Source organism: Lipotes vexillifer, unplaced genomic scaffold (assembly GCF_000442215.2).
Source record: "Lipotes vexillifer unplaced genomic scaffold, Lipotes_vexillifer_v1.1 scaffold469, whole genome shotgun sequence".
In the NCBI taxonomy this organism is placed as follows: domain Eukaryota; kingdom Metazoa; phylum Chordata; class Mammalia; order Artiodactyla; family Lipotidae; genus Lipotes; species Lipotes vexillifer.
Genome location: NW_006788006.1, coordinates 971,699 through 981,363, shown reverse-complemented (window position 1 = coordinate 981,363; position 9,665 = coordinate 971,699). Strand labels below are relative to the sequence as shown.

The window sequence follows — 9,665 nt, the reverse complement described above, 5'->3', positions numbered from 1 at the left end:
GGGTCTTCGTTGCTGCACGCGGGCTTTCTCTAGTTGCGGTGAGCAGGGGCTGCTCTTCGTTGCAGTGCGTGGGCTTCTCATTGCAGTGGCTTCTTTTGTTGTGGAGCACAGGCTCTAGGCTCATGGGCTTCGGTAGTTGTGGCTCACAGGCTCTAGAGCACAGGCTCAGTAGTTGGGGCGCGTGGGCTTAGTTGCTCCGCGGCATGTGGGATCTTCCCGGACCAGGGCTCAAACCCATGTCCCCTGCATTGGCAGGTGTATTCTTAACCACTGCGTCACCAGGGAAGCCCAGGCAATTTATTTTTACTGCATCTTGTACATTCGTTCTTAAGTTGCCTAAAACATTTAAATGCAAATATAATGAGTATAGCAAAAATAATGAAAGCAAACAGCAGGTAACTTTATAAATAATGGAATGTGAACCGTTTTTGCTCTTATCCAGAGTAAATTGGGTCACAGCTAAAGGAACACTTCTGTAGCTGTAGTCAGCGATGTGCACATTGAGACTGGGTGTTCTGCAGATAACCCATAGTTTAACGTGTAATATCCATGGGATATCTATTTCTACTACAGCCTTGTAAGTGTGCCAAACCTTAAAAGTACCCACAACTACACCTGTGACTGGAACCAATTATCCCTTTTATTCCCCACAAGGACAAACCAATATGTAGGCAGTTTTCTTTTGTGTATCTTTAACTTGTTTCATTTTCAGCATGCATGAGGGCTATTAATATTTTCCCCAAGTAGTAGAGAAAAATATGTAAGGAAAAAAAGATGAAGGTGGGGAAAGGGAGGAGAAACAGCAAGTGAGATGATTTTCTGAAATGTGATAATAGAGTGGCTAGGGTAGAGTAGAGGTCCTGGAGATCAGCTTCCCCGCCCCTCCAAAAATAGCTTTACCTGTTTTTCCTGTTTATGGCTTTATACTTGCATTACCATTACTTGCATTAATGATGGAAGTAAGAGTTGCCTTCATTCTCACCACCGAGAAAATCATGTAGCATTTTGGTATAAATCCTCCCAGAGGGAAAGGCTCCGGCATGCTATGCACACTGTCCCTGTTCTTTTGAATGTCTGATATACTTAACCACTTCTCCACTGAAGAACATTAAGGTGCTTTCCAATTTTTCACTACTGCAATCAGTGTGCATGCACGTTTCCAATTTTAAACTTAGGCTAGACTCTGGGAAGGAATTACTGAGAAATTTTTACTTTTGATATATTCTATCAAACTGATTTCCAGAAAATAAACAGTTGAGCCTCTCACCAACAGAGTATAAGTGTGTCTTTTCAACCTTTACATTTGGGGGTATAATTCTTCCTCCTGGGAATCCTATGGATTAAAAGGATGTATATCGTTAAAATATATTGACATTCGTATTCCTGCTTTTATATCCTCCCTGTTTATCCTAAAGAGTTCCGTGCATTTTAGGGCATTTGCCCCCTTGTTAGGAGTTGCACATTTGGTTTTTAGTAGGTTTTTTTATTTGTTTGCTGCTTATAATTTTTAAGTAAGCAAATCAGATTTCTGCAGTACACCTGTAAAGACATATGTCTGTAATCAGTTACATACAGTAAGTATGGTATGGAAAGATGGAGCATTTGAGCAAATATCAAATCGGGTCGTGGCTCCATGCTTGTAGAGTGGACCCACGCTTGTACCCAAGGCTGCGCTTACAGAACTGCGCAATCTGGTAGTAGTCAATGGCGGTGCTGGGCCCCGAGGTGGAGGTGGAGAGGTGTGCGGGTGTGAGTGGTCTCTGCCCGATCCGGCGGGGTGGGGTGGGGAGTTTTGGATACCTGGGGCAGCCTCTGCAGCCCTGCCTGCCTTGCCTGTAGCTCATGATGGAGCAGTCTAAGAAGTCCTCGCTCATGGTGGCTCGCAGCATCCTCAACAACAAGCTAATCAGCAAGAAGCTGGAGTGCTATCTGAAGGTGAACTGCACGCCCCTGGCATGCTGGCCCCGGCCCCAGCCCCAGCCCCTGGTCCCGGCCCCAGCCCCGCGGGTCCTCCCTTTCTTCAGTATCGCGCCCCTCTCCGCAGGGCGAGAACCCTTTCACCGACAGCCCGGAGGAGGAGAAGGAACAGGAGGAGGCCGAGGGCGGTGCCCTGGATGAGGGGGCGCTGGTCGAAGCGGCAGGGGTCGCGGAGGGTGCAGAGGGCGCGCCGGCGCAGCCCCCAGTGCCCCCGGAGCCGGCCCCCGGGGCCGCGTCCCCACCCCCACCGCCGCCCCCTGAGGAGGACGAAGAGGCGGCCGTGCCCCTACTGGGCGGTGCGCTGGAGCGGCAGATCCGAGGCATCCCGGGCCTGGACGTGGAGGCTGATGACGACGACGAGGAGGGCGGGGGGCGCGCTCCATGACCCGGGCCTGGGGCGGGCGGGGCCCGCGTGGCCGAGGCTGCAAGCCGAGTCTAATAAAGTTCTTCCCATCTTACCTCTTCCTCTTTTGTCTATGTGCGGCGCGGTCCCCGTGGGCGGGTGTCGGCACCTAGCCGCTAGGCTGTGTGTGCCTGCGGGTGGGGCCCGGGAAGGGTGGGTTGCGCCTGCGCACTGGCGGGGAGGAGAAGGGATACGCCTGCGAGCAGCGAGGCACCGCGGTCTGGACCAAACTCCCAGGGTGCTGTGAACCCCGATCCACAACAACCGGAAGGCCAGCTGGGGTGGTAAGGGCGGTCCCGCTGTGAACTCCAGCCAATGGTAGCCCGTGGAAGGGGTGACACATGCGTCTGGTCTACCAGTAGAGGACGGCGGGAAGTGCGTTGAGCGCATGCGTCCTGTGGTGGCTGAGAAAAAGGAGCTGCTGGCGGGCTGAGCTGAAGACATGGAGCAGGGCTACGGAGGTTAGTGTGGGCAACTCAGTGCGGGGTGGGACCGGCAGGTGGTGCCCGGGCGGCAGGGCCACCGCCACGCAGAGGGCTGCGGGCGGGGGACTACACCCGAGCTCGGTTACCGCAGTCCGGCCCTGCGGCGAGGCGGCAGGGGCGCGCGCGCGCAGCTTATTGGATCTCGGCCCCGTCGCTCCCGGGGCGCTGCGTGCGGATTGGCCGACAGGGCCTGAGGAAGTTGGCAGATTTCGGCGTGCCGACGCTGCGGCGGGCTTCGGGGGGCGCCTCAGGCGGTTGGGGCAGTTTCAGTTCCTTAACCCCGGCGGGGTTGGCCGGGCCCTGCGGATCCTCGCCGCTAGCAGGCTTGCTGTCCCTTTTGGAAGACGCCACAAAATGGCGGCGCCGGGGGGCGGAGCTATGGCGCGAGTTTGTGGGGCGCGGGGTCTTCGGCCGGGGGCCGAGGTGGAACCGCTGCCTCCTTCCGGGCCGTCGGGCCTGTCCGGGGACCTGTGGGGCTTGGCTGGGGCCTCCGCGCGGCACACGTGACCTGGGGCGCCGGTCCCGGAAGCCGTATGGGCGGCGCAGGTTTGGACCCCGCCAGGCCCGCGGTGCAGAGCAGCGGGGCCCTAGTGCGGCCTCTGCAGTGGTTAGCCTCACTGGGCGCCTACCGCGGACCTAGCTCGTGCAGATCGGGGACGACACATTTAAGGGTCAGATGCGGGGTATCTTGGTCAAAGCTTGGAAACCCGATGAGCTCTGGGGTCGTGACAGATTGGGGGCTTTCCTTAAGGCAGTCCTTTGTGGTGGCCTGGAAACGCCAGAGGGGCTGTCTGAGAGGGAACGTGCCCTTACTGACTTGGGTTTCAGGGCCTGCGGCAGGACGGCAATCTGCTCTCAGTCTTTGGAATCTGAGCCTCCTGGGAGGCCTTTGCTCTATGCTGGAAGCCGCGTTTGCCCGCAGGGAACAGTTGGAATATGCAGGGTTGGGCTTGACCCGGCGCAGATCCCTATTCAGGTATCTGAGGTTCGAGAAGCGAGCGATCTGATCATGGCTGCCGCCGCGAAGGCGCATGTTTTGAAAGGTGGCAGCATTAGCAGGAGGCCAGCAGCAGGGATTGCAGAGAAGCAGAGAGGTCCTGAGGTGCATGGTGTGCTTGTGGCTCTACCTGGTACTCCTGTCTTTTCTGCAGTGTGACTGGATCTCACTCTTCTTTACCTGCCTCCCTACCAGAGTTTTCAGCTAGTAGTAATCCTGCTTTATGCATGCCCTTAGCTAGGAGAGGTCACACACACACACACACACCCGCCGCCCATCTTCCTACCTACTAAAAACCTTTTCAGACTCGGTTTAGATGCAGCGGCCTCCCTGAATCCTTCTGTAGCTTTTCCATCTAGAGTTATTTTCTAAGATTTTTTGAGGCTTGAGAGTTACTCTTTGGCCATAGGAGGCACCTCGATCTGGGTCCAGGTCCTTGTTCTTCTCAGCTCCATGTTCCTGGGCAAGAGGCTCCTCTGGAGCCTCTGTGTACGACAGAGTAAGTAGTACCTATCTCAGGGGTCATTGTGAGGTTATGTGAATACCACATGCTCCTTAGTTAGACCAGTGCCCCACAGTTGGTCAGGTGCTGTTAGAATCACTACTCTGCCTTTCTGCTGCACAGATGTGGAAAGCTGTGTGACATGGGGAGATCGTAACCTTCAGCAGGGTGACTTCGGATCAAGGCCCCTAATCTCTGAGCCTTAGCTCCCACATCATCTCTGAATGTCATTCTCTGAATGTCACAACTAATGTGTGCTGAGTGCCTGTCATGTGTCGGCATACAGTAGGCACTCAGTGGTTTGGGTTGTCCTGGTAGGAGAGAAAGGATGTATTTGAGAGAGAGGAGGCTTTGTAAAGGTGAAGTCGTTTGACAGGTATGAATGGTTGCCCGTGCCCAGCTCTGTGCCAGGCTCCAGGGACACAGATGAAGCAGGGCTAGACAGATGCTATCACGGGAATGTCTGGAGGGGCAGAGGGAGCCACCACAGAGATGCCTTAGGGCCAGGCTGAAGCCCTGGGACTTCAAGGCCCAGCGGAGCATTGGATGGTTCAGAGTCACACAGAAGCGAGGCCTAGAGAGGCACAGCTGTTGTCTCCAGATTTTTGAAGTTTGTTCTCAGCTGTGGGATACTTATGGCTGCTTGGGGTGGGGGCGGGGGACTGTGTCCTAATGATGAGCTAGCTGGTGGCTGGTTCTGTGTCTTCCTCAGCTGCGGGCTGAGGCTTAGGTCAAGGTCCCTCATCAGGCAATGGACAGAACTGTCCTGGAAGCCCATCCACCTCCTCTTTTTTCTGCTTTGACCTCAGGCAGGTGGAGTGTGATCATGCAAAAACCAGCTGTGGGATGACTTTTAAGGAGACATTGTTGTGGTTGTGCTGCCTTCTTGTAAGGCTGGCACTGAACTCCTTCAAGGAGATTCCTTTATGTTCCTCAGAGCATCTCAGAAGCACTTGTTCTCTGGTATGACACATATGACCCTAACTCACAGATCTTCTGTTCACAGGCTATGGGGCATGGAGTGCTGGACCTACCAACACCCAGGGTAAGTGGGATGGACCTGCTTTTCAGGGAGGCATGGGCTACCCACCCCCCAGCACCAGCATGACATAGCTGGGACCTTTTTTGTAAAGGGCCAGATAGTAAATTTGGGGGGACTTTGCAGGCTACATGGTCTCTGTAGTGCAAAAGCCACCATAGACAGTTTATAAACAAGTAGGTAGGACTGTGTGCCGATAATATTTACTTAAAGACACTGGAATTTGCATATCGTATGATTTTCATGTGTTGTGGAATAGTCTTTTTTTTTTAACAACTTTTGTTGTTTAATTCTAAGTAAATAGCCGAGGGTATAACTAAAGATTTTTATAATTAATAGACTTTATTTTTTAGTAGCTTTAGATTTATAGGATTGAGCAGATAGTACATAGAATTCCATACACTCCCCCTACCTTCACCCCAGTACAGTTCCCTTATATGTTATAATTTATAAGCCAATGTTGATGTATTGTTATTAACTATAGCTTAGAGTTTATATTAACGTTAACTCTGTTAAACAGTTCTATGAGTTTTGACAAATGTGTAAACGATGTGTCTTTTGTCAAAATTCGTATGTTACGAAGTATTCTTTTGATTATGTTTTTTTTTTTCTTTCCTGACCATTTAAAAACATAAAACCCATTCTTAGCTTGCAGGCCCTACAAAAAATGGGCTATGGACTAGATTTGGCCCGTTTGCTGACCCTGCTTGTGAGTCTGTATCATGGTGCTAAGTGTGTTTGAAGTACCAGAACGTGCTTTTTGGTGGGCAAGGTTTTCTTCTTTTTGCCAGCATCTGTTCCAGGGGATGGGATGAGGGTTTGCTTTGTTTTCTGCGCCTGGAGCTTGGCCCTAGCACCACTGGGAGCAGGGTGACTTTTCTGCCCATCACTGAGTTTCCCAGGAGGAGGTCTGTGTTATTCAGGCACATGACAACCCCTTGCTCAGTTGAGTTAGGGACATGATTTTCCACCAGTGCACTCTCCGTGCTGTTGGCAGTGCCTTAGTTCTGGCTCCTGGTGAGAACTGGCACTTTAAAGGGCTCTCTACCTAGGGACCTGGCCTGGGCGGCCTCTTGGCTGGTGGCCCACGCTGCACAAGCTTCCTGGAAAAAGGCTGCTGTGTCCTTTCTGTTGCCCTGATGGAGGAGATCAGGCTTGCTTAGGAGAGAAGCCCTGACTGTGCTCCGCTGAGTGCTCTGTAGGAAACGGGTTTTACAGCTAGTGGGCTGCAGCCTTTCCTGGCCATAATGGGCAGCCAAGGGTGCCTCCTGGAGCACTGACATAGCCACCCTCAACCCTGGCCTGTGCATAGTGGATGAGGCGATAACTGTCCTTCAGCAGCCCGGCTGTGGTGGGGGGAGGGGATGTGTCTCAGATGCCTTTGTTTTGCAAACAAAACTCCTATGTTTTTGTTTCTTCTAAGGTGCATATGGAACTGGTGTGGCCAGTTGGCAAGGTAGGCCCTTCTGGGGGTCCATGGGTGGGTGAGTGGGCCTCCGATCAGCTACCTAGAGAGGCTGGAGTGCAGGGATCTCCAACTCCACTCCTAGATGTGCTCACAGCTGTTGTGAAGGCTCAACAGACTGGGCCTGAGGTGTTGAGGAGGGCTGGGGGGCAGGCCTCCAGGGGAACTTGCTGGATAGGGGGGGTAGGGAGAGTTGTGGTTGTATTCTGGGAGCAGCAGCTCTTTGGTGGGTCCATCAGTAGTCCCAACTGCGGGCTCCTGGGCTCTCGCTTTGGATGAGAAGCAAGTCTTAGGATCTGGTATAGAAAACCCATTGCTCAGAGTTGAGGCCATGCCCCTGCCCTCCTCCTGCTGCCTCTTGGCAGATGACTTGTGCAGTGTTGGGGTAATGCCCGAAGCACTTGGACCCATGACCCTTTTCCTTCTCTGTGGGCAGTGGGTGCTCCTCCCCAGACTTGTCCACCATGGGCTGGCCTTCTGGCTGCTGAGATCTGATTTAGTTTTTCTTCTCTCTGTCAGGTTATGAAAACTACAATTATTATGGTGCCCAGAACACCAGCGTCACCACAGGAGCAACCTACAGCTACGGCCCAGGCTCATGGGAGGCCACCAAGGCCAGTGATGGCCTGGCACCTGGGGGCCCTGCCATGCATATGGCTTCTTATGGCCCAGAGCCGTGCACCGACAATTCCGACTCCCTCATTGCCAAGATCAACCAGCGTTTGGACATGATGTCCAAGGAAGGAGGCAGGGGCGGGAGCAGCGGCAGTGGGGAGGGCATGCAGGACCGGGAGAGGTGATTATAGACCTAAGCCCTTCCCAGGGGATCCCGCATGCCCGGCTTTGTGTAGACGGGAGTGGGCACCTGCTCTTCCAGGGAGGGCTCTTCCCCAGCTCCCTCCTGAGTGTAGGATAGATAAATTGAGCCATTGTTGGGGCCGAGGCGTGTAATAGAACTTGCTGGTTTCTTGAGTGGTGGGGCTTAGGGCATGACTGTTAGCTAAACTATGCCAGACTCCTTATTTCTGTATCAGGTGCCTAGCAGACTCTCCCCATTCCTGTGGCCAGGGCTTCATGCCCCTTTTCAACAGTGTTTGAAAGGGATTTTGGTCTGTTTTATTTTCTGAGCATTTAGGAGGGATGCGTGGTGGTTTGGCTTTGCTGTTCTGAATATAGGGAAGTCAGCTTTGCAGGAGGCATTAAGGTGCCCGGACAGTGTGGTGATGGGTTGTGCTTTCTTTGCAGCTCCTTCCGCTTCCAGTCGTTCGAGTCCTATGATTCCAGGCCTTGCCTACCCGAGCACAATCCTTACCGCCCCAGCTACAGCTACGACTATGACTTTGACCTGGGGCCCGACCGCAATGGTGGCTTTGGTGGTCAGTACAGTGACTGCCGGGACCCAGCCCGTGAGCGGGGCTCCCTTGATGACTTCATGCGGGGCCGAGGCCAGGGCCGCTTCCAGGACCGCAGCAACCCCAGCGCCTTTATGCGCAGCGACCCCTTCATGCCACCTGCAGCCTCTTCTGAGCCTCTTTCTGCTCCATGGACGGAAATGAACTATGTGGGTGGGCGGGGCCTGGGAGGCCCCTCTGCCAGCAGGCCTCCACCTTCCCTCTTCTCCCAGTCCATGGCCCCTGACTTTGGCGTGATGGGCATGCAGGGGGCAGGTGGTTATGACAGCTCTATGCCCTACGGATGTGGCCGGTCACAGACCCGGATGAGAGATCGGGTATGCCCTTGCCAAGTTCTCATCTGCCTTATTTGCTTTTCTTTTTAAATAGCTTTGTCTGTAAGATTCACTCATATTTTAAAATGCACTTCAACTTTTAGTAAAAATGTACAGAATTGTGCATCCTTCACCACCACGTAATTTTAGAGCATTTCTGTCATCCCAGAAAGAAACCTCTGTTATTAGCAGTCATTCCCTCTTCTCTCCCCCAGCCCCTGGCAGCCACTAATGTACTTTCTGTCTCTGTAGATTTGTTTTTTCTGGACGTTTCATATGAATGCAGTCATATAATACTTGGCCTTTTGTGTCTGGGTTCTTTCACTCAGCATAAAATTTTTGTGTTTTGGTTGGGGTGGGGGCATCCAACCATGTTGTATATCTTTGCTTTCTGAAAAGACCTTTTCTGTCCTTGTTCTCTGATCTTACAACCTCTTTGTTCTTCATTTCTCTGGGGTATGTTAACCGTCCGAGTAAGCAACGCATTGGAATATGCTTTTGTCTGTAGCCTAGGCGGAGAGAGTTTGATCGCTGCGGCCCAGATAGCTTGGGCAGGAAACGGAAGCAGTTGCAGATTTACGATGAGCCAGACACCAAACAAGCCCGGGCCGACAGTGAAGGAGATTTTTCTGAAAACGGTATGCCCTGGGGCCAGTAGGCCCAGCTGTGTATGAGTCAGTTGCATGCTTGGTGTTCTGCCTGCTTGTCTGGACAGGGGACACACAGGAACTCAAGGGCCGTGTGTGTCACCTGCACTCTCACAATCCCCACTGTAGTCAGGACAAGCGCAGTCACTCTGGACAGTAAGTTTGGGAGGTGAAAACAGGGAGTGGGCCAGCTGCCGAGGTGCTGACTTTACCTATTCCTTTGTGTTTGGTAGATGATGGAGCTGGTGACTTCCGGTCAGGAGATGAAGAATTCAGGGGTGTAAGTTCGCCTTTACTGATCAATCTCCAGTGTCTCTAGTGTGGGATTTTTTCCTTACTTTAGTGTCTTCCTTACAAAGAGGCAGAAACAGCTGCTGTGGTAGATTCAACTCTACCTCATGAGTAGATTTTTTTTTTTTTTTTT

The 9,665-nt window shown here is 52.8% G+C and overlaps 1 protein-coding gene across 1 annotated transcript in view; it reads left to right on the top strand.

The window, feature by feature from the left end:
* The first annotated feature begins 2,822 nt into the window (after positions 1–2,822).
* AKAP8 (A-kinase anchoring protein 8) overlaps positions 2,823–9,665 on the top strand; it is a 16,846-nt gene continuing 10,003 nt past the window's right edge. The window contains exons 1-7 of the mRNA XM_007460966.1: positions 2,823–2,841; positions 5,371–5,409; positions 6,827–6,859; positions 7,388–7,664; positions 8,114–8,597; positions 9,103–9,232; positions 9,475–9,521. Of these exons, the coding sequence (XP_007461028.1) occupies positions 2,823–2,841; positions 5,371–5,409; positions 6,827–6,859; positions 7,388–7,664; positions 8,114–8,597; positions 9,103–9,232; positions 9,475–9,521 (1,029 nt within the window). The remainder of the gene's footprint in view (positions 2,842–5,370; positions 5,410–6,826; positions 6,860–7,387; positions 7,665–8,113; positions 8,598–9,102; positions 9,233–9,474; positions 9,522–9,665) is intronic.